At 41.8% G+C, this 24371-nt stretch overlaps 1 protein-coding gene across 3 annotated transcripts in view; it reads left to right on the forward strand.

The window, feature by feature from the left end:
• CACNB2 (calcium voltage-gated channel auxiliary subunit beta 2) overlaps positions 1-24371 on the forward strand; it is a 163359-nt gene that overhangs the window by 18560 nt on the left and 120428 nt on the right. Inside the window, exon 1 of one of the 3 annotated variants that reach the window (XM_061587866.1) lies at positions 24158-24293. The exons of 1 other annotated variant lie outside the window; for it this stretch is intronic. In XM_061587866.1, coding sequence (XP_061443850.1) covers positions 24225-24293 — 69 coding nt within the window. In that variant the 5' untranslated portion in view covers positions 24158-24224. Of the gene's footprint in view, positions 1-24157; positions 24294-24371 lie in introns of those variants that run through there. One more of the 3 variants, XM_061587869.1, reaches the window with a different exon arrangement.

Below are 24371 nucleotides of genomic sequence, written 5' to 3' on the forward strand. Positions count from 1 at the left end.
ATGGCTTGTAAAATACAGCTAGTACAGAATGTTGCAGCTAGATTGTTAACTGGAACAAAAAAGCATGAACATATCATACTTGTTCTTTCCTGATTTCACTGTCTGCCATTTTACTAATGGGTGCAATTCAAAATGCTTGTTTTGAACTTTAAAGCCTTCGACAGTTCAGGACCCCTATATTTAAAGGACTGCCTCTTCCAATATATTCCTGCCCAGACCCTGAGATCATAGTCTGAGACTCATCTCTGCATGCCACCTTTGAGGGAGGTCTGGAGGGTTGCAATTAGAGAACATACTTTCAATGTAGGAGCCCCCTGTATATGGAATGCTCTCTACAGGGAGGCTCTCCTGATGCCAACTTTGCCATCAGTTCAGTGCCAGACAAAGGCATTTGTTTTCCCAGACATTTGTTAAATCTGTTTTTAATGTTATGTGAATTCACTATTATTATTTATTGTGATTGTAAATTGCTTCAGGACTTTCTTAGTGGAAAGTGATGTATACATTAATAAACCTAAACCACTTGATTAAAAAAAAGCTCTCCAAGCATGGTTCAAATGAAATAAGAGAGAAAACAGCTAAAATCCACTGTTTAATTAAAAACAAATATACATGGTCCTGTCATGCTTGTCTTGATAGCGCCTAAACCATGGGACACTTGGGCTTTCCTGCAGTACAAAAGATCTTTGAAATTTTGGAAAGACCTGACCAATATCAAATGCTTTCTTGTCAGTCCTGTCTCCCTTGCAGCTGGTTTCTCTCCTTCCTTCCCTTTCCTGCACACTAATGTTCCACCAGTAGCAGCCAGTGAGGGAGTGGTCTTCTCTTCTTGCCCTCATTAGCTTCTAAAGGAAGTTCCCTGTACAAAGATCTTTGAGAATTGTAATTTGCCAACAGCTTCTTGTCATTACTAGAGAGAAGGCTTAATAGGAAAACAAAAATATAGGCTATATTCACATATTCAGGGTAACGGGTGCAATCATCTGAGGACTCGGGGTCTTGGACCCTTTACTTTTTTGTGAGTGGGGTCCCAGTAGGTTCCCTCTGTCTCCAATATCCTATGAGCTAATCAGCATGAAAGGGGAGCATGTTAACCACAGAGAAAAACCTTATGACATGCTTCCTTGTCCTTTCCTGCTGATTGGAGTCAATCAGAGTGAAAGAAGGGAGTCAGCCACTGAGAAGACTCTTCTCAGGAGCTTTTCCCTCTTGTGCTGATTGTCTCCTAGGGACAGTAGTTGTGGGAGAAGGCATGAACAAGGATCTCATTTGCAGGAGAAAAAAAGGATGGGAGGGTGTGTGGCTGCAATTGTCATGAAGGGACCCTGCACTTCTGAATTCGCCACTGTGCTACTTCATGGTAAGCTGTGGCTAATGATTTACCATGAACACACAAATTACCCCTGTTTCACTCCTCCCTCTCTAGCAAACAGGAACAACAAGCAACAATCCATGGCTTAGTGTTGCATCTAAAATCAAATCACAATCTCAAAACAAACCACATTTCATATCATGGTTAATTTGGGGTGAAACAAACCACAATTCTGGTTCAAATGTCATGCTAAATCCAGGATTGTGGTTTGCCGCTACCACTTGCTGTATATCTATTTTATTTATTTATTTAAACAACATTTATATACAGCTTGATTGTAGCAAAACCTCTGAGCAGTTTCCAGGTAGTTTAGCTAGGAACAAAGCAGAAGCAATCTGCATGATCATGGTAAAGCATTAACTGGTTTACCATGACATGTAAATGCACCTTTTGGCTTGGATTATGGTTCTCCAATTTCTAACCCTCTTAGAAGTAGAAGAGTGTGAGGAAATACTCAGAACGGCCTGATGTTATTTCCAAGTCTCATTAAAATGTACAGGTATTTTGGCTAGGATTGCAAAAAGCTGTTTCTGAACTGGAAGAGTGGGGAAGTGTTAGTAACTTTGACATACAAAGTGTCTTCACAAGCTTTCAACCTCACCACCACATTGACTTTGAAAAAATGTTCTTCAATCCTTAACCGCCAAAGGTTTACATAAAAAAAGAAGACATTTGTCAACTGTCTTGTTATCTTGGGACCAGCTGCCTTTGTAGGAAAAACAAAGCAAACATCCATTGTGCCCACACTTCTGCTGAGAAGTATTACACATTTGAGGAATGCTGGTGATCTATTTTACATTGTTTTAGCCATTTTAACTACTAGCAGTATGGAACGTTGTTGCAGAGGTTCCTGGTACTGAAGTTAAATGATGGAAAATATATAAAGCTTTCTAATTTCTTGATTCATTACGTAGATTGAGAGTCCTTTGTAGGTTATGATTTATCTAATTTGTGTGAAATTGTGGTAATTCACCTTAAACCTGTGGATATGGCTGGCTATAAATAATTGTTTCATAAGAACCTAAGTATCTTGTTTTTGGTATGAATGCAGTCTAATGCATGCCACTTACCCATTGGCAATCACCTAGTATATACTTTCTGTTAATTTCCACCAATAAATAACTGAACTTTAAAATTATTGGTGCATAATGCCATTGGAGTTTAGATGATTTCCCACAAGACTTCCAAATTCTGTATTTAAAAAAAACTGGTTCTCTTTGCGTAGAACCAATTAATGGGTATCATGACATATTAGATTTGTTTAAAGCAACCGTCAGCAGATAGACTGTTCTAATCAGCTGTTTCAGGGTAAGGGCACACTGAAGTAACCTCGTGGTAATGACTAATGTAATTACTAAGACATTGGAACCTGCAATTATAGAATCTTCTCACTGAGAAATGAATAAAAGCTCTGAGAGATTTCACTTCCCATGTTGAGTTGTTTGTATACTGTTGTTTGCAACCACATATGTTTTGGATATGAATCCCTGCATTTTAATTCTTAAAAGGCATTGTGTTATTAGTTAGCTTTGGAATGATTTGCCATTTAATGTGCAGACTAGGAAGTGTATATTTTGATAACACTGCAGTTTTCTTTTTCATTTATTATAAGAATTTTAATATTTTTTCCATTTTCCATTTATATTTTCAGAGCAAATTATGTCAGAATGTTTTTTATATTTAACAAATGGGGCCCTGCAACAAAATTATGATTCCCAGCCGTTCCATTTGTCCTACCGCACTTCACCCCAGTGTTTTTCTTTTCTCAACTCCAACAGACAATCAGCATTCCATGTCCACTGAGCAGGCTGAGTCCTCATTGATCTGTTATGTTGTTTTCTTTTCTCCATTTTATTTTTTAAAATCAATTTAGTGTTGGGGAGGTAGACACATTTGTGCCTACACCCAGCTACATTAACATATTTGATTTCTCCATTGATTTTTGTGGGCAGCTTGTCCCTTGGGACATTTTAAAATAGCTTCTCAATATAAATCAGGAAAATGAGCTATTCACCTGAAGAGTTTTACTCCACAGTAATTTGCTGAAACTGATTAGATAGGTGCCTTCTGATCTGGATTTGGCACAGAAATTGTTCCCATCTGTGGTTGTGAAATGAATAGAGTGGGGGAGACCCTGAATGTTCTTTTGGACCGTTTGGTAGCATTTGGTACTATTGACCATGGTATCCTTTTTATCATCTTGAAGGGAGGGGAATTTGGGGCATGTTGGGGCTCAGCTTATTCCTGAGATACAAAATATCAGAAGGTGATACTGGGACACTGCTACTGTTTCCCAAGGTCTGTGGAGCGTATGATTGTGCAAGAACATAAGAAGAGCTCTACTGGATCAGACCAAGGCCTTCAGTTTCTTGGGTCCCAAGTAAGGTTGTCAGGTCAGAAGAATCTCAGGGATGGGCCCTAGTGATGTCTCAGGGGTGGGCCCAAGTGATGTCATTAAGCATCAATCACAGTTGCTTGGAACATACCATTCAAACAAAAAAAATTCTCTTATTGGAAATTAAGATAGAAATATTAGCTAAATGAGGGTGTTTTCAGGACCAGCTGAAATGATGGAATCATTCCTTCTCACTTGCCTGGGTAGCAAACATTTAATCTAGCCTACTTGCTTCTGATAAGTGCCTTCAGACCAAGCCAGTCACCAGTAGGCCATTGTAGGAAAAAGGGAGCCTAATTTTGTGGAGTTGTTAGTTGGGAGCACTCAGGAGTAAAGATGGATGCCCCTTAAGGCTGCAATTCTCAATACACTTACTAAGGGACTAAGTCTCATAAAACTCAATGGGACTTACTTCTGAGTAGATAGGGTTAGGACCGTACTGTTTGCTTGACTAGGGATCCTCCGTAAAGATATCCATATCCAAGCAGGATTGGCAACCTCCTGCCTGGAATACCCTGTCCCTACCTTTTAACATGGCTGCTCCAAACCTTTTGACCCCTCATTTCTCAAAGAGGTTTGAGAAATGAGTAAGAGTAAGAAGATTCTCTACTCTTTTCTGCCTACTGTGTGGGCTGCTATAAACTCACTTTGACAGCCAACCTAAGTCCTGTGAGTAATAATTAACAGAGAGAAAACACACATGGTTTGGTCTACCTTCACAGGCAGTAGCTTGGGAACAGCAGTTGCAGCCACAGTTCCCAGTATACGAGTTCTCTTTTGCCTCTATTGGGCAAGAAACAAACCATCACGCAACCTACAAAGTGTATCATCAGAGAGTTTAAGGGGGTTGAGCTGAGCACATGGAACCACTGTTGTTACTTCGATTGATGTAAGGGAATGAGGTTAAAGGTAAATGAAATGCAAATAGAAAAACAAAAACAAAAGACAGTGATGATTTCCTAAATGCAATACCATACCAACCACAACAAGATTCCTGTGAGTAAGGCAGAAAACTCAGCATCCCACAACGTCAGGATTCCTAACCAAAAAACAAAACTTAAAAAATCCTAGCAGCCAGTTAGCCAAGGTCACAAAAATTCCCATGCAGCACAACCTGACCTGAGGGCTGCAGTTTGTCCAGAATGCTGTGGCTGCTATGAAATTTGCACTGGTTGCCAATTTGCTACCAGGCCAAATTCAAGGTGTGCTTTCCATGTTGTGTCCCACATAGTGTGGCAGCACCTGTGCCTTGGAACTCTCTCCCTATAGACATAATGCAGGCACCTTAATTGTACTCTTTTTGATACCTGCTAAAAACATTTTTGTTTAGGCAAGCCTACCCAGGCATGTAGAAGCTATTTTGTTTTTTATCTGTTTTTAACTCATTGTTGGTTTTATTGTTTTGAATGTTTTTAAATACCTGTCTTTAACTGTTTTGTCAATAATTTTACTGGTTTAATTCCTTCTGTAAACTGTTTTGTGGGTTTTTTTTGATAAAGTGGTATATAAATGTTGTAAATAAAATACATAAATACATTTGGAGTCACTGTGGCCCTTGGGTCTCTTTCCTCTTTTGAGGGAGAACAAAGGAATCTGTGTTATACCGACTCAGGCCATTTGGTACCATCTAGCAGTACTGATGACATGCAATAGCATTGGCTTTCCAGTATTCCAGGCAATAGTCTTTTCCAGAGATTGGATTTTGGACCTTTGCATGAAAAGCATATGCCTGACCACTGAGCGAAAGCCTTTCCACTGTTTAAAAAAGTATCTTTTAAAATTGTCCTTTTCAATTCACTAATAAATGCATATCATACGTAAGGCAGATCCACACCATTCATTTAAAGCACACTCAACACACATTTGAAATACATGAATCCCACCACAGAATCATGGGAACTGTAGTTTCTTAAGGGTGGTGGGAACTGTAAGTGTGAGGGGGAAACTACACTTCCCAGGATTCTTTAAGGGAAGTCATGCACTTTAAATGTGAGTTGGATGTTCTTTAAATGCATTGTGTGGATCTGCATTACTTCATAAACTTTGCCTGCAAGTAAATTGTTTTAATTAATTTTTTAAAATGGAAATCAACTACAAAGTTTACTAGGTCACCATGGGCTACTCACCATCACTCAGCCTAAACTGCCCCTCAGGGTGAAAACAACAGAGGGGGACCATGACCACCTCGAGGAAAAAGGGCACACGTAAAATGTACAGGAAATAATAATGTACAACCATAGTATGAAATCAGATACATATCCAGTCATAGTATGAAGGAATATATATATATATATGTATTATTGTATTTGACTAAAAGCCATTACAAACCAAGTAAGAAAATATGTGTACAGTAATGAAGTACAGACAAATTCAATTTAACAAATCCCTTGTACAATCCACTGCAATTGCACTCAAAATAACTGCACAAATACATTTTGCTGCTTTAGCAAACAAAGCTATTTTGTATGTAACATATGGATCACAATCTGACAGTAACCAACATACTTTCACAAAGGTAGTCTCACCCTGTAGATGTCAAAATCTGTCCCAGAAATCTCTCCCTGGGAATTTGATATAAATGACAGTATAGTAGATAGTGTGAAATATCCTCTACATCTCCCCCACCACAAATACAGAACCATAGATTTCTTGAACACGCATATATCTTCCATCCAAAAAGCCTGAGGGCATAGGCTGAAATTGTAATTCTGTGAATGCAATCCTCAGAGAAGCAAAGGTAAGCATTTGTAGATATTGAGCTCTTTCATGGTTTGTTTTCAACAAACAATAAAAATAAGAAAAAATGAAGATTTGATTAAATCTAAATTCTTATTGCTATCCATCCTGTATATCCAATCTCTCAATTTATTTTTGATTCCCAGGATGATAAAAATATCTGGTGGGAGGTTTTTAGAGATCAGCAACTCTTGGCATAACTTGGTCTATCCACCCTTCTTCCATTGTTCTCTCAAGCAGAGCTTAGGAAGGCAGTCTTCTGTCATATCCAAAATGCTCTTATAATACAGAAGCTGAGCCCTAACTTTAACTGATACCATGCCTGTCTGTGTCCTAAGAAATGGGGCTGGGGTCCCTGGGGGTACTGCTAATAAATATCTCAGAAACTTGTTTTGGCAGACCTCCAACTCCTTCAAGTTGTTCTGCCTTATCCCCCAGATTTTGATACCATATTGGATTTGAGTGGCCACTGTCCCAAGGAATGCTTTCAGTGCTGGATTTATCAACCTTTCCCCCCTAGAATAATAATAATAAAAAATAGAATAGCTTGGATTGTTTTCTGTGCTGTAATTTTAGCATTCTGTAGGTGAATGGTCCAAGAATTTTTCTCATCAAAATATATCCCAAGGTACTTAAAGGAGGAAACCTGTTCTAGCTTGTTTCCACCTAGACTCCAGTTATTCTTGCGGGGGTGTCTGCCAAAACCCATCACTTTAGATTTAGCATAATTAATTACAAGCTGTTCTATTTGACAATAATCATAAAGTTTATTCAAACTTCTCTTCAGCCCAATTTTGTTCATAGATAACAGTACCAAATCATCTGCATAGCAGTTTTACGGTTACCTATTGATGGAGGGAAATGCTCTGGGCAGTTTAACTCAGGTAACATGTCATTAATATAAAGATTAAACAGGGGGGGTACTAGCAAACAGCCTTGTTTAACTCCTTTGATCATAGAAATTTCCTCCGTCAGCCTTCCGTCTGTGTTGACTGTTACCCTTGTAATTATATTTGTGTAAAGTTCCCAAATCGGAAACAACAGTCTCTTATCAATATTAGTCCCTACAAGCTTATCCCACAATTGGTTCCTATTGATTGAGTCAAAGGCTGAGGAGAAGTCAGTAAAAGCAGCACAAAGCCTCCTAGAAGGGCCGCTGGTATATTTATGAATTAAATGATGTAACATAAAGATCTGGTCTAGTGTGCTATGGCCTTTCCTAAATCCAGCTTGTTCCTGATGAGGAATATTATTTTCATCTGCCCAGCCTGTCAACTTCAGGAGGAGGAAGCAACTATAAATCTTAGAGCTGACATCCAATCAATTAATTGGTCGGTAGTTCTGAGGTTTAGATTTATCTCCTTTCTTATAAATTGGAAGAATTATACTCAATTTCCATCCCTTGGGGAAAACCCCTGTGGTATTAATACAGGAGGATAATTTAGTCAAGAGAGGAGCCCACTATTCAGAATTACTCTTAAAAACCTCCGGTGGGATCATATTCTCACCAGGTGCTTCACCTGCTGCTAGGGTGTGAATACATTTGCTCACTTGTTCTGTGACTGGGGTCATTCTGGAAGTGCTGCCAGCAAATCCAGATTAGGAGTTGGGTAGTTAGTACCATTGTTTTTATCACTTCCAAAGATGTTACTATAGTAGGTATGCCAAGCGTTTGCTGAAATACATGCCTCCAATATTGGATTTAATCCCTTAACTGAGATCATATCCCAACATTTTCTCTCATTCTTTTCCTGGGCTGCCAGCCCTATCTCTTTCCATTGATCTGCCATGTATCTCCTTTTTTTCTTTCTAAGAAGGTCCTTATAGGCTAAATAGCCAGTACCTCCAGGTCATCTTCCAGTTTCAGCTGCCTTACCCTCCTAGTTAATTAAGCAAGATTCTTTTTTGCTTGTCTGCATTCAGTATCATACTACCCTTCTTTATGGGAGGCCGTTCTAGACTGGTGAGCTGTTCTTGTTAAATGGCCTTAAAGCATTAGAAATAACCAAAATATCTTCTATAGGATCTAAATGACCTTCTGCAATATTATGACGCACTTCCAAAAAATAAGAACCATTCAAATGATCCTGGACTGACTCACTGACAGAGGAAGACCATCGTAATCGTTTCCCACTATTAATTGTTCGCTCTTATGTCAATGAGTATAGGACACAATAGGGGAACTTGTATAAAAATGGACAAGAGTGTAGGTAAATGATCACTTTCTGGGCAATCTAAGATATTACAGTGTTATGATTGTCAAAGGTGTTTATTATTTGCACAACCTGTAAAGATATTTATAGTGTAATCCTATGCATGTTTACTCAGAAGCATGTCCTAGCGTATTCAATGGGGCTTACTCAAACAGGGAGTGTGCAACCTAAAGTGATAAGGAACTTCACTCACCCAACCCAAAATTCAGAATCATGCCCTTTAAGCTGTTTTGCAACTGTTTTATACTTGTTTTTATGGTTATTGGATTTTAAATGGATTTATTTTTTGTTGTGAGCTGCCTTGGTTTCCAGTCGGCAACCGTACCTCACAGAGTTGTTGGGAAAACTTCATATACACACTGGAGATGTAAAACTACATAGGCCTCATAAAATAGTTAAATTGTCAAAACCAATTGGTCATTACAGAACTATTTAAAAAAATCAGTATTAGTTTCCTACATAATAAAAGCAGTGATAACCTAAGTAAGGCCTGCCTAATTGCTTTAAAAATAAGATTGGAGGGGGGAGAGAAAGATTCACAACACAAACACAATCACTTGATATGTTCACTCAAAGGTCCCATTAATTTACAGCACAATTCTAACCATGGCTACTCAAAAGTCCTATTGAATTCAGTGGGGTTTACTCCCTGAATGTGGGATTAGTGTTGCAGCTTTAGTCCCAGAAAAGTGAGTATAGGATAAAGCTCCATATTGGGAGGGTTTTCAAAATAGGCTATGCATTAGACAAATAAACTGCCCTCTTCAACAGACAGAGAGAACCCCCCAAAACCAGAGTCTCCTGGTGAAAACCAGAAACCTGGCAATCCTAGTCCCAAATCATTTAGTGTGCTTTAAAGGTAAGCACAGGTATTTTGAATTGGGCCTGACAGTGAATGTGAGCCACTGAAGTTTTCTTAAAACTAGAGAAATGTGATCCAAGTGACACCAAAAATCTGATCACTGCATTTGGTTCTAATTTGAAGCTTCTGGATCATTTTCAAAAGCAGACCCACATATAAAACATATTAGTAGCAGAATTTATTCCAAAGCTTTTTTTCCCTACTACACAAGCAGCCAGCACACTGCCCACCCCCAAATTAGTCAAGTAATTTATTCCATAATATACTATTACCAGAGCTTTTTTATGATAGTATTCATCAATACGGAGTACCTGCAACTCTTTTTTTGCTGCCTATGCTAGCCATGTTGTGCTGCCCCCCTCAGTACTTTTATCAATTTATTACTGGCACCTCATTTTTTTAATCAAAAAAGCACTGACTAGTAGTATAAGGTTATAAAGATTTGAAAGGAACCAGTACTTAATGAAGATAATGACCTATTTCTTTTTATCTTTTCTTAATCTCTTTTTTAGAAACTACCTGTCTCCTTATTAAATCCCATATGATCAACTGCACAAAAACTTATTTCACATCACAGTTTTTTTGACATTACACAAAATGTTTCTAGCTGCACATTAGAATAAACCTTGATCAGTAGTCCAGATAGGATGTTACCAGTGCATGGAATTGCTTTTTAGTATGTTCTTAAACCTTCTTTTTAAAATGTTTTTAATCTTAGAAGATGTCTTGAAAGCTTTTTTTAAGAAATGTTTTTAAATATGTTTTGTTTTAATCTGTTTTAAAGTTTGTTTTTATGATGTTTTTAGTGCTTTTGTTTGCCTCCCTGGGCTCCTGCTGGGAGGAAGGGCGGGACATCAATCAATCAATCAATAAAATAATACTGTTCTAGTGGGGAGAGTGTAACTCCATCCAGAACTAGTTAAATACCATCACCCTGAACTAGAGAACCATCTAGTAGCAAGACAAGCATAAAGCTTCTGTTTATTGGCTCTCATCCACCTTATTACCAAATGTTAGCCTTCAGGATTTCCACAACCTCATCTGACTCAAATGATGAGAAGAAGTAGAGCCTGGTGTCATCAGCATATTGGTGACACTTCACTCCAAATCATTGGATGAGCACTCCAAATCGTGCCCTCCATCTAGATTATGATGGGGCACAGCTGTGGTGATGGCCACAAGCTTAAATAAAAAAGAGGAATTCTTTCAATGGCTTTTGGCTGCTATAGCTAAATGGAGCGTCACTGTTCAGAAGTAGTAAAGGCTAAATTACACAATGCACAGCGTGCAGCTATGTTGCTTGTTTTCTTTAGTTAATTACAGATGTGGGAAGTGATTTCCATCAGGAACACAGTGCACGAGGAGGAGAGGTTATTCTTTTTCTTCCAGCTGTACCTCCCACCCCCCACCCCAAAAATTCCTCTGTTTGGTTCTGAAGCTTTGGAAGGAAGTTTCCATTGGCAGATGCTAGCAAATTTGTTTTAGACAGTCACAATAAAGCTATATTCTAATTCTACTTGGAATATAGAATGTTCTAATTTTAGGATTTTAGTTTACTAGCCATTATATATAGCAGTTCCCATACTCCATTAAGTTTATATCAAAGAATGACATCAGCTAAGGAAACTTTGTAACTGTATTAATATTTATTGTAGTTAAATATATAGTCATGTGTTATTTGTGCATCATGTTGGAAAATGATTAAGGCAGCCAGGAGACAGCTTAGTAAAGTAGTTAAGGAGAGTCCTAAATGCCTCATTGGAAGAAGGTGTAATTCCATCCACCCTGAAGATAGCTGTGAGACCTTTACTAAAACAACAACAACCATTTCTTGATTTCATCATGTTGGATAATTTCCCGCCAGTCTGAAGTCTGTTATTTCTGGACAAGGTACCAGATGAAACAAAATATGTATTTCCATTTCAGTCCAGTATCAGGTCTGGGACTGAGAAAACTTTGGTTTGCTTTGGTAGATGATCTATGTCAGGAGCTGGATAGATGGATATGTCACAGTTGGTTCTGCTGGACCTCTTGGTGACATTCATTATCTTCAGCCATGATATCCTTCTGGACTGTCTTCCTGGGATGGGCTTGGGATACACCATTCACAGTCATTCTGGTCCTTCCTTGGGGGTTAGTTCCAGAATATGGCATTGACAGGCTCCTGTTCAGCAACTTGGCCATTGGTGCATGGTGCCCCTCAAGGTTCAGTTTTGTCTGCCATGTTATTAAACAACTGCATGGAACCACTGAGAGACAGTGACCAGAGACTTTGCATGCATTGTCACCAATATGCGGATGACATGCAGCTGTACTGCTTTTCACCAAACAACAAAAGCTGCTTGTAACCTGAATCAGTGCCTGTAATGGACTGGATGAGGGCTAATAGACTGAAGCTTAGTCCAGAAGACACAAAGGTACTCCTGGTTAGTAGAGTGGCAGATTCTAGAACAGTAATTCAAGCTGGGGTAGAATTCCCCTTGAAGAATCAGGTTCACACTTTAGGAGTGTTCCTTGATTCAGCTTTGCATCTGGATACCCAGATAGTGGTTGTGGCCCCAGGTGTCTTTGCCCAGTTTAGGCTGGTGTGCCAGTTGCACCTATTCCTGAGAAGCAGGGCTGTGGAGTTGGAGTTGTGGAGTTGGAGTCGGAAGCAATTTTGGGTGGAGTTGGAGTAGAAATGTACCGACTCTGACTCCGGCTTCAAAATAAAAACTTTCATGGGAATTTAGGAAAGTTTTCTTGTTCAGAAATTTTAATCAAATAAATATATTTTATGTTCTATCAATCTAGCCTGATGATTCACGTGGTGGTGATGAAATGCCTTGTGCTACCATTTTACTACAGTAAATTTGTTATTACTAGTTAATATACATTTGCCATTTATGAAGGAGTTGGAGTTGGACAGTAGAAAAATAGAGGAGTCGGAGTCGAAGGTTTGGCGTACCGACTCCACAGCCCTGCTGAGAAGGTGAAACCTGCCTGCTAGTGCATTACATCCAAACTTGATTTGCAATGCACTGTACATGGGGCTCCCTTTAAAGAATGCTTGGAAACTTCATTTGGTCCAGAATGTGGCACCAAGGATGCTTCTTGACCTAAATTGCAAAAGTTGCCATGGTTGCCAGGCACAATTTACAGTCCTAAAATGGCTCAAGTCTAGAGTACCTTAGGGACCGCTTCCTCAGATCTGATGAAGAGACCTCTTTTGTTTCCCACCTGTAGACCTTTGTATTTTATTTATTTATTTATTTATTTATTTATTTTATTATTTGATTTCTATCCTACCCTCCCAGGTGGAACCCAGGGCGGCAATGAGGCTGCCCCATGAGGTTGACCTGGCCCCCTTCATTGCCATTTTTTGTTGATTAGTGAAAATCTTTCTGTTCTGGCAACCTTTTGTCTTTCTGAGCAGATGTTTTATATGGTGAACTCAGTTAAGCCTTTTAGCTGCTGAGAATATTTACTGTATATTATGTTGTATTGTTTTGTTAAGAGATTGTTGTTTTAATTGTTGTAAGCTCCTATGAACACTGCAAATGTACTGAAAGGGTAGGATATAAATCTTCTTAATAAACAAAAGGGGTAGGTTTGATTCTTCATGGTTAGAGACACTAGGGATAGGGAACAACTTTAGTCTCCACAACAACAGTTGCCAGTGCAGCCCTTTTACCTTTTCACATGTAAATAAGTACATGGCTGCTATTTGCTTTGAAAGGGAAAAAGTAAATTAGAGAACTAGCGGAAACATGGAAACATGTTTCATGGCAACAATGAAATATTTAGAAGAGTTCATGAAGGGGAGGGGGATGAAGGTCATACAGAGCATTGCCTCTTTTCTTTGCATACTGCTTCCAGCATGTGGTTAGGGATTGGCAGGGAAAGCTCGACTGGTTGGACATTTGCCAGAACCCTAAGATCAGTAAAGGGTGTGCTTCTCCAACAATATCATCATTCTCACTTTCCATGACGGTCAGAGGCAACATGAGCTTTCAACAAATATCTCACCAAAGACAACTGAGTAAGTTTAGCAGTCATGGAATAAGAGGATAGATGTGGGTGCTTGCTTGCTTGCTCCTCTGGGTTGCTGTCTCTTGAGTCAGCTGAAGTCCCTGGTAAGTGCCGCAAGGACTGGGACCCCCTGCCTGACCCTGACTCCAGAGAGAGGCTGCAGTTAATCTTGCAGCCTCTTGCATCAGCTCCTGGCTGGGTTGGGGACATAAAAGCCTGGCTGCCCTTGGACAGCAGGTCTGCCACTGGTGGGGTCATCACCAAAGGGGTGACACCAAAGGGAATGTCCCTTTGGGGAGGCCTGAGGGCTATTTTTTTTAACCAATCTGGAGGAGATTGGTAGTGGGGAGGTTGTATGGTGCATATGTAGTTCTGGTGCAGGGTGAGAGCCTGTGCAGTGAACTGAATGATAGGAGAAAGTCACGAGATCCCTTCAGATTGAGAGTCTGTAACTGGCAGAAGGCTAGCCCTCCCTGGGTGTGAGACAGGGGGGAGTAGGTGTGCTGTGTGATATTGAGTGGGTCTAACTGTTCCCAATTCTCTCAGAGGCCTACTGGGATAGCTGGTTCAGGCAGGTTTTGTTGGTGGGCTCTTGTTGGGGCCATATTAGGTGTTTAGGAGGAGTCTTAGTAAGGAAGAATATGGGTGATGCCATCCCAATTTCAGTGATCATGGGTAGAGGGATGTATAGCCATGGAGAGGTGGTGAACAACCATAAAAGACGAGGGCAAGTCTATCTACACCTTGTTCCTTGCTCCCACTCCTCTCATGGATGGGTTCCTTGTTGATCATTTGCTGTGCCCACTGGACTGTGTGTTGTTGTTTAGCGCCAGATCAGTACACAATAAGACCACTCTCATCCATAATTTGATCATGGATGAAGGTGCTGATTTGGTATGCATTACTGACACCTGGGTGGATGAGCTGGGAGGAGTTGATCTGACCCAGCTTTGCTCACTGTGATACTTGGTGCAACATCAGCACAGGCTGCAGGGACTGGGGGGGGAAAGGAGTTGCTTTGGTCTACAGAACTTCCAGGTCTTGCCACCAGGAAACCACTCTGTCCTGAAGCTGACTGTGACGGCCTGCACCTGGTGTCGGGCCAAGGAGACAGTAAACTGTTGCTGCTGGTGTTCCGTCCACCCTGCTGCCTGGCAGCTTCTCTGACCGAGCTAGTGGGAACCATCTCAGCTATGGTATTTGAGGAATCCAGAATGATAGTGCTGGGTGATTTTAATGTCCATGCTGAGCCTGCCTCTAGTGTTCTGGCTCAGGACTTCATGGCCTCCATGGGGTTGTCACATGCTCGACACATAGGGCTTGACTTGGTTTTTGCTCCAGATGAAGGAAGGGGTGGTCTGGAGATGGGGGGATGTCACCCCATTGTCATGGTCAGACTACTTCCTGCTGAAGCTGAGACTTATGGCTCTGATCCTCCCCTGCAGGGGTAGTAGACTGCTTAAGATGGTCCGCCCCAGAGACTAATGGAATCCACAGGATTTCTGAATGCCCTGGGGGAGTTCCCAATAGATAGAGCAGGTGACCCTGTTGAAGCCTTTGTCATGCTGTGAAACAGCGAGGTGCATCAGGCTCTTGACACAGTTGCCCCTGAGCGCCCTCTCCGGCATTGTGGAGCCCGGTTTGCACCTCGGTACACCAGTCAGCTAAGGGCAATGAAACAGGCTTGGCAATGGCTAGAGCGCAAATGGTGAAAGACGTGCTGTGAGGCTGATTGGGCACAAGTGAAACAACATAACTGTGCAGCAGTGAGGGCAGTGAAGAAGGCCCACTTCTCTACCACCATCGCATCCTCAAATAGCCATTCAGTGGAGCTTTCCCGTATTGTCAGGAGTCTGTTGACATCAACTCCAAGAAATGGAGTTTTAGACCCTTTGGAGGCAAACTGTGAATTGTTTGCAAGGCACTTTGAGGGTAAAGTTGCTTGCCTCCATAGCAATCTTGATCCCCATCCCCATCTGCTGTAGTCCCCAGTGAGATATCTAGTACAATGTCTGCTGCAACTTCTTGGGAATGGTTTCAGTTGATGTGGCCTGATGATGTAGACAAGATACTTGCGATGATGCAGCCAGCAACGTGTTGTCTTGACCCTTGCCCTTCTTGGCTTATTAAAGCTTGCCGAGGGGGTTTGACCGAGTGGATCCAGGGTGTGGTCAATGCATCATCCGACTGCTCCTGAAAAAGCCCATGCTGGACCCATTGGTCTGTGACAACTACCACCCGGTCGCAGATACCCCCTTCTTAGGGTAGGTAATGGCACAGCAATTGCAAGTACTGTTGGATGAAACAGATTATCTTGACCCATTCCAATCTGGGTTCAGGCCTGGTTATGTGACTGAATAGGCCTTGGTCGCCTTTTATCGGGAGAAGGACAGGGGGAGTGCAACCCTGTTATTCTTACTTGATCTCTTGGCGGCTTTTGATACCATTGACCATGGTATCCTTCTGGGCCGACTTGGTGAGATGGGTATTGGAGGCACTGTTTTACAGAGGTTCCAATCCTATCTCCAGGTTCGTTTTCAGAGAATAGCACTGGATTATTATATTTCAGACCCCTGGCATTTGTGCTGTGGGGTGCCGCAGGGTACTATCTTGTCCCACATGCTTTTAAACATCTATATGAAGCCCTTGGGAGTAGTCATCAGGCGATTTGGGGTGAGCTGTCAGCAGTACACTGATGGTACCCAGCTCTATTTCTCTGTAACATTTGAATCGGGAGAGGCCATGCAAGCCCTGGACTGGTGCCTGGACTTGGTGGTGGGCTGGATGAGGGTCAGTAAACTGGGTCTGAATCCTAGTAAGACAGAGAAGCTGTGGGTTGGTTGTTCCCAAGTTCAGATAATTGATCAGTTGCCTGCTTTGGATGGGGTTGTACTCCCTCTGAAAGAGCAGGTCCGTAGTCTGGGGGTGCTCCTTATTCATCTTTGTTGCTAGAGGCCCAGGTGCCCTCTGTGGCTAGGAGTGCCTTTTACCAGCTGCGGCTGGTAAGATAGCTGCGTCCGTTTCCGGACTGGGATAGCCTGACCACTGTTGTCCATGCACTGGTAACCTCCAGGCTGGATTACTGTAATGCGTTTTATGTGGGGCTACCCTTGAGGTTGGTCCAGAAGCTGCAGCTGGTGCAAATGTGGCAGTGAGACTGCTCACTGGTGCAGAGTATTGCCAATATGTCACCCCACTGCTGAAAGAATTGCACTGGCTGCCTATTAGCTACCGGGCTAAGTTCAAGGTTCTAATTTTGGTGTATGCTTGGGACCATGATACCTGAAAGACCATCTTACCCCTTGTATACCCAGTTGATCACTGCACTCTGCAGGTGTGGGCCTCCTGCAGATACCATCTTATCAGGAAGTCTGTTCAGCACAACATAGGAAACAGATCTTTAATGAGGCGGCACCTACCCTGTGGAATTGTCTCCCCTTAAATATTAGGCAGGCACCATCTCTGTTACCTTTTTAGCACCTACTGAAGACCTTCCTCTTTCAACAAGTCTTTTAAGTTGAGACCTTATCTGCATCCATGTTGGAATTGCTTTTTAATATGTTTTTAAACTTTTTATTTTTTTAATGATGTTTTAAAAGCTTTTAAAAATGTTTTTAAAGATTATTTGCTTTAATATATTTTAAAGTCTGTTTTTATGATGTTTTAAAGTGTTTTTAGTGCTTTTGTTTGCTGCAGTGGTGTTCTACTGGGAGGAAGGGCGGGATATATAATCAAATAATAAACAAACAAACCTAAGACATTGTTGCAGCAATTAGACACAGCCCCTTACAATCCTTAAATAGGTTCGGGTGGGCTGTTTCTACCTGCATGAGGAAGGTGTCTTATTTATTTATTTATTAAATTTATATACCGTCCCATAGCCGAAGCTCTCTGGGCGGTGCACAACAAAAACAAAACAACTGCCATACAATTAAAACCACATATTAGCAATTAAAAATAAATTAACTATTCAAGAATTAAAACATAAGTAAACATATAGTAAATGCATATTAAATACTAAAGTGCTAGAATGCTAAAATGCTAAAAAGCTAAAATGCTAAAATGCCTGGGAGAAGAGGAAGGTTTTCACCTGGCGCCGAAAAGATAATAATGTTGGCACCAGGCGTATCTCATCACAGAACAGGAGTGTGTCTGCATGTGAGCACTCCTTTGAGGTGGGAAAGTGGGGGCCAGCTGCGCCTGCTATCGCATGTTGCCTGCATGCCAAGGGCTATGGGGCCAGTGGCACTTCATCGAGATCCTCCTCCTCTAGAGGAGGTGTGCACAGCAGCAGTGCCTTGAGAGGAGAGGAGGGTGGAGGGAAGAAGTAGCGACAGGCTCCTGCTCAGCTGACTTTCCTTCTGTTGTAACTGGAGCTAAGGGGGAGGAGACGTCACTGTCAAAAGTACTGAAGCCTACTGCCTCAACACTTCCTGGTTGCAAATTATTTGGACGCTCCCCTGGGTCCCATTCTGCATCTTCGTTCTCTTCTTCATCATCATTCCATGACTGCTCTGCAGGGCTCATGACATCATCCCCCTCCCTTGCAAGTCTTCCCCCCAGTCTTGACATTTAGCTTTATTTGCGTAACATTCATAGAATTCTGTCACAAAGTCCAGAGTGTGGATGTCAGAAGCTGCTTCCCGGCATCTTTCATCTGGTCCAAAGCCTTTCAAATGGATCAGGTACTGCAGCTTCCTCCTGCGATGGCGAGAATCAAGGATTTGTTCCACCTCACATTCTTCTTGTCCAGCGTTCAGTATTGGTGCTGGAGGAGTTTCAGACTCCTGATAGAGGCGAAGTCATTCATCTAGAGTCAGTGGAACACTATGTGAATCTGCATGGAGGCCGGCAAACGTAGTCAATAGGCCACTGGGTTGATCTGTGCCTCCACTTCAAAAAGGCCCCACTCATCTTGCTTCCAGTGTGTGGCATGGGGTAGAGGTGTTGACGTGTGTCCGTTGTTGCGTGAAACAGCATACATTACGTTGGAGTAAAGTTGAGCAAGAAACTTCTTCAAAGCATTAGAGCATGTTAAGAGTCTTTATTAAGACATTATGGCCAAAGGCTTAAGAGTAAATACATGTTGAGTTTCTTCAGTCACCCCCCCTTCTGGGACATCTCTCTCCAAAGGTAAACACAGAAGACAACCTCTCAGTTCCGAGGCAGTACACAGAAGACTCAGCTTAACACAGATAGCTGCTAGAACTTTTCCCAGTTTATCGCGATGGCTACCATAGCAACGGCCTTCGCAGTCCGTTCCCAGACTGGGCAAAGACATAACTCCCCCTAGTTACAGTTTTTCAGACTTGATGGAAAACAGACTCAGTGACAGTGCGGTTCAATGGTCAACAAGAGGTTGACAGATAATGCATTGAGAGCCATACTCAGTCTCCCACCTGGATCTCTGGACCTGCTTGCCAATGTTGGTCAGCTGCCAACAGCCAACATAAAGGTGAGATTCTGAAAGGACCATGGATGATATCCATAGTTGGCAAAGAAAAGTGTCTGTGGAGTGGAAGAGTGGAAGAATGCACTGAGTAGTTGACATAACAGCGGAGGTATTGCTCCAGAGTGCCATTAATTTTCTCTGTTTGCCAATCTGCCTGAAGATGGTGGGCAGAAGATAAGCAAAGTTCAATATCCAGCAACTGGAGTAAGACATACCAAAACCAGGCAGTAAACTAAGGGTCTCGATCCAAGACTGTTGGGAAGGTCATGCAACTGGAATATGTGTGGAATAAACAACTGGGCAGCTTCCATGTAGTTCTCGCATTCAATCTTGAGCAAATGGGCTGTTCGCACCTCTTCTATACAGGTATCAGTACAAGCAGCCTCTATGATTTTGTCCAAGGGTATAATATGATGAAGAGGAGGTTCTTGCCTAGGCACATTGCATTCCAACTTACAGAAGAGTGCATCAGCTCTGTGTTTTTGAGTGCTTGGAATGTATGTAGAAACGGGTGAAGAACTGGGACCAGCGTACTTTTCGCAGATTCAATATACGAGCTGTCTGGAGACTTTCAAGGTTCTGGTGATCAGTGTGAACTTCCACCACATATTGTGCTTCTTCCAGATGATGGTACTAAGCAGCTAATGCACAACAAATGGCTAATAGTTCCTTCTCTCAGACTGTAATTTTGCTCAGAATTGGCTATAATAACACTGCTCCAATGGCCACATCTGACATGTCCATTTCAACAAAGGGGAGATGAGGGTCAGCATGTTGTAAGGTAGGTTCAGAGGCAAACAGCGTTTTAAGGTGTTCAAAAGCCTGTTGAGCTGCTTCAGTCCAATGAAAAGGTCCTGAACTTTTGAGATAGTCTTTTAAAGGAGCAGTCATTTTGGAGAAGGTGCCTATAAATTGTCTATAATAATTGGCAAATCCCAGAAAGCACTGAAGATCCTTTTTAGTTCTGGGAAGGTACCAGGAAAGTACACAGTGCACCTTACCAGGGTCCATTTCCTCCCCCGATGATGTGATGTGGTAGCCTAAAAAGTTCAGAATGGTTAAAATCAAACCCACACCTCCAGTTTGGCACACAGGTGATACTCTTTCAGGCTCTGTAACACCTCCCACAAATGGGCTTCGTGCTGCTCAGAGGAGTCAGAGTAGATGAGGATGTCATCTAAATAAACAATCACAAATTGATGCAAATAGTCTCAAAAAATGAAATTCATGAAACTTCTGGAGCATTCATTAAGCCAAACAGCATGGCCACATACTCAAAATGTCCATACCTGGCCTTGAAAGGAATTTTTCCATTCATCCCCCACTTTAATTCTGACGAGATTGTAAGCTCCTCTCAAATCCAGTTTAGTGTAAATTTTAGCTGATCTCAGCCTCTAACATTTCATTGATGAAGGGTTGTGGATAGCTATTAGGGATGGTGATCTTGTTTAATTTCCTATTGTCATTACATGGATGGAGTGAACCACACTTTTTCTTCACAAAGATCAAAGGAGCCCCTGCTGGGGATGTGGAAGGGTGGATAAACCCTCTGTTTAGGTTGACATCAATTATAGGGATGGGATCTGCATTTTGGTACAGGTTCAGTTTTCGCTCCATTGACCTTTCTTCCAGTACTGTTTCATAAGGGATCAATGTTTGCTATTTGTAATACTTATTCATGTTTTTTTCAAAAATATTGTTTTCATAGATTTTTTAAAAAATCAATATCAAATCCATATTAATGATATTTTGAGAGAAATATCAATATTAATATTGATATTTTTGAGGTGATTTTTTTAAAAAAATCCTCTTCAGCCAAGGAAAACCGCTAGGGCAAAAAAAGTGAATAAATAAGTGTCAAATTTGAATTTTGCAAAATTTGAGCACATCCCTAATCAATGACTTCCTTGAGAGCTGCTAGCTCCCGCTCAGACAATGAATACATGCGGCCTGAGGGGATTTTAGCTCCAGGTATCAAGTCAACAGCACAGTTGTAAGGATGATGGGGGAGGGAACGGATCAGCTTCTTTCTTGTCAAACACATCATGAAAGTCTTGGTATTTGGCTGGTAATGTGGGCACTTCAGCAAGAGGTCCAGTGGTAGCAGCTACTCCTATCACCGCTGGAGTTCCGATAGGCTGGCAGTAATGTTGGCAATATTCAGACTGGAACTTTACTGAAGTCTCCCCCCAGGAAATGGTAGGACAATGTGGAGCCTACCAAGTCATTCCCACGACCACAGGGAAGCATGACAAGGTAAAATAACAGCTGTTCATTATGCTTGGGTAACTCCACAATAATACAGTTGCCTGGGTGACCGACCATTGTGGCGATCAATGGTCTTCACTACCAATGGCGTATCCAATGAGATGGCTGGAATATTGTGATGCTTGGCAAAGCCCTAGTCCATAAAGTTACTGGAAGCTCCTGAATCCATCATGGCTTGCATATGGATGTTTTGTCCTGATGGCAAACTCAAGCAGAGGGGCAGATGTAGAGCTAGTCTTGGTGGGGTTGGATTATCAGGAAGTCCATTGCTCACAGTGGATCCCACCTCGTGGACCTCTATGAGAGCTGGGATTTGCACAGCCCCCCTCTTTGGCATTTCTCTTTCTCCTCCTGTGTCAGACATGGCCACGTCCCTCCGATCTATTTAGGTTCCACCCCCGGCTGAGCCGAGGTTCCCACGCTGCTGGAGAAGCACATGTGGGGGAGAGATACAGGAGGCAATATGTGAGCTGAACAGACTTTCTGCTCCATACAGCGACCTTCAAGCCTGCTGTCTATTTGCAGACATAGCCGAATGAGCTCTAATAAAGAGTTGAGGACTGGAGCTCGAGCCAATTCATCCAGCACTTCATCATGTAGGCCTCTTTGGTACTGAAACATCAAAGCCATGCTGTTCCATTCCACCTCCTGCTCCAGAATCTGAAAATCATTAGTATAAGTCCCGACTGAGTCTCTGTTTTGGTGCAGGACTCCAAGTTGGCAGGCCACTGTTATTTTCTGTTGTGGATCATGAAAAATCTCTGCCATGGCAGTAAATTGTCATATTGTCCCAACGCTGGATCATCTTGTAATAACAAAGGGGTAGACCATCTGGCTGCATCCCCCTCCAACAAACTGATCATGAAGGTCACTTTTAACCTATCATTGGGAAAGTCTGCTTGGCGCACCCTAATGTACAGCTCACATTGTGCAATAAAGGTTGCAAACTGCATAACTAGGTATGACTACACAAAACTAAGACATTGTTACAGCACTTAGACACACCCCCTTACAACCCTTAAGTAGGTTCGGGCGGGCTCTTACTACGTGTGTGAGGAAGGTGTAACAAAATGGGAATGTGCATGCACACGAGCACTCCTCCTAGTCGGAAAAGCAGGGGCCAGCAGAGTTGGATATTGCAGAGTTGGAAAATGTTCAAAAAAGAGCAACTATGATTATCAAGGGGATGGAGCGACTCCCTTATGACAAAAGGTTGCAGCATTTGAAGCTTTTTAGTTTAAGGAAAAGGCAAGTAAGAGACAACATGATAGAAGTGTAGAAAATTATGCATGGTGTGGAGAGAGTGGAGAGAGGGAAGTTTTTCTCCCTCTTTCATAGCACTAGAACTCATGGATATCCAGTGAAGCTGAACGTTGGAAGATTCAGGACAGATAAAGTATTTCTTCAAGGAGCACATACTTAAGCTATAGAATTCATTCCCACAGGAGGTAGTGGTGCCCACCAACTTGGATGGCTTTAAAAAGGGATTAGACAAATTCAGGATAACACTATCAGTCACTATTAGCCATGATGGATATACCCCATAGTCAGAGGGAGTATGCATCTGAATACCAATTGGGGGAATGGCAGGAGGAGAGAGTGCTGTTGCACTCAGGTCCTGCTTGAAAGTTTCCCATAGGCATCTGGTTGGCTACTGTGAGAACAGAATAGTGAACTAGATTGACCACTGTCCTGATCCAGCAGCTTTTTATATTCTTATGAGAAAATGCTCAGTTTACATATTTCATCTCTTCTAGGTAAAGGGATCTCCCTGAGAGTGACTTGTCCACCATCTTAAAAACCTGGAGCCTATAGTGGAGAATGGTGTTGGAAGTGTTCCTTATTGCATTCTGAGGGCCTGAAGGTGGGAACCGTATTTGGTTCTGGGTAACAGGGGTAAGAACTCTGGTCTCTGCCCCTTGTTCAGATCTCTGCTGCATGTTCTGTCTGTGACAGTGGCCTCAGTGATGGATGGGAAATCAGTAATAGGGGACTCTCCCTCTGTCTGTCACTTGAAAACCCAAAACTAAATACATTGTAATCCTTCAGCATGTGTCCTTCAGCATGTGATAGTGGCCATTCATGTGCTATCAACATTGCTGTTGACCGGGGGGGGGGGGAATCCAGTTCTTAATCTGGCAGAATAAATGGGGTTTATCTTTGCAGTATGATTGTAACTCATTTTAAAAAAAAAACCTCAGGAATGAGCAGTATGTGACATAGCCTAGACTTTCAGTGAAATAAATACAGTTTGTGACGGATTAATGACAAAAAATAAAATACAATACTAGCTATTTCAGATTTCCAGAGACCTTGCTGTTTTCCAACTGTTTACCCTTGAGAAGTAAATGGTAATTTGACATAGGCTAGCAACACAGTGTGATGTGAGCATCTGCGTAAAAGGCTGTACATGTGGAGCATGCTCAGTGATGTGAAAAGCTCCTTACCCCACCCCCACTATACACCCGAGCTCTGAAGAGATGAAATGAACTTTGTACTTGCAAATGTTACATTTTGCACAGGATTTGTATATTCTTTTATAAGCACTGTATTTTAAATAGTTTTTTTAAAAAATGACAGGCAACAAAGGCAGTTAAAAAAATAGCAGCAAAGGCAGGATTTTTTTTAGTATGCTGATGATTGCATCAGTGTAGCACCTCTTACAATATAACGGATCTGGAATTTCCCCCACCCCTGTATTAATTAAACATCTTTGCTTTTCGGTGCCATGGGAAAATTAAAAATTTACTTACAGTAGAACAGAGACATTGAGGACTTGCAAAATTGAGGAAAGAGCTTGCAGCAGAGCATGGATAGGAAAAGAACAGTGATTCTGCGGTGTTCAGTGTGCACATGTTTTATGAGAATCAGTGCCGGGCTGTGCAGCTGCGGACAATAACTAAGCTGTTTGGCTAATGAAGGCCACCTGGATCAGGCTTCTGAAAAGAGCCAAAGGAGGGCGGCTGAAGAATTCTGATATCTGTGTAAGCTCTCAATTTCAATTCAGTAGCATATTTTGCATTGCAGGTGGGAAGGGGGAAGGCTTTCATTCTCTCTGAATT

The sequence above is a fragment of the Rhineura floridana genome, chromosome 10 (genome assembly GCF_030035675.1).
Source record: "Rhineura floridana isolate rRhiFlo1 chromosome 10, rRhiFlo1.hap2, whole genome shotgun sequence".
Lineage (NCBI taxonomy): Eukaryota > Metazoa > Chordata > Lepidosauria > Squamata > Rhineuridae > Rhineura > Rhineura floridana.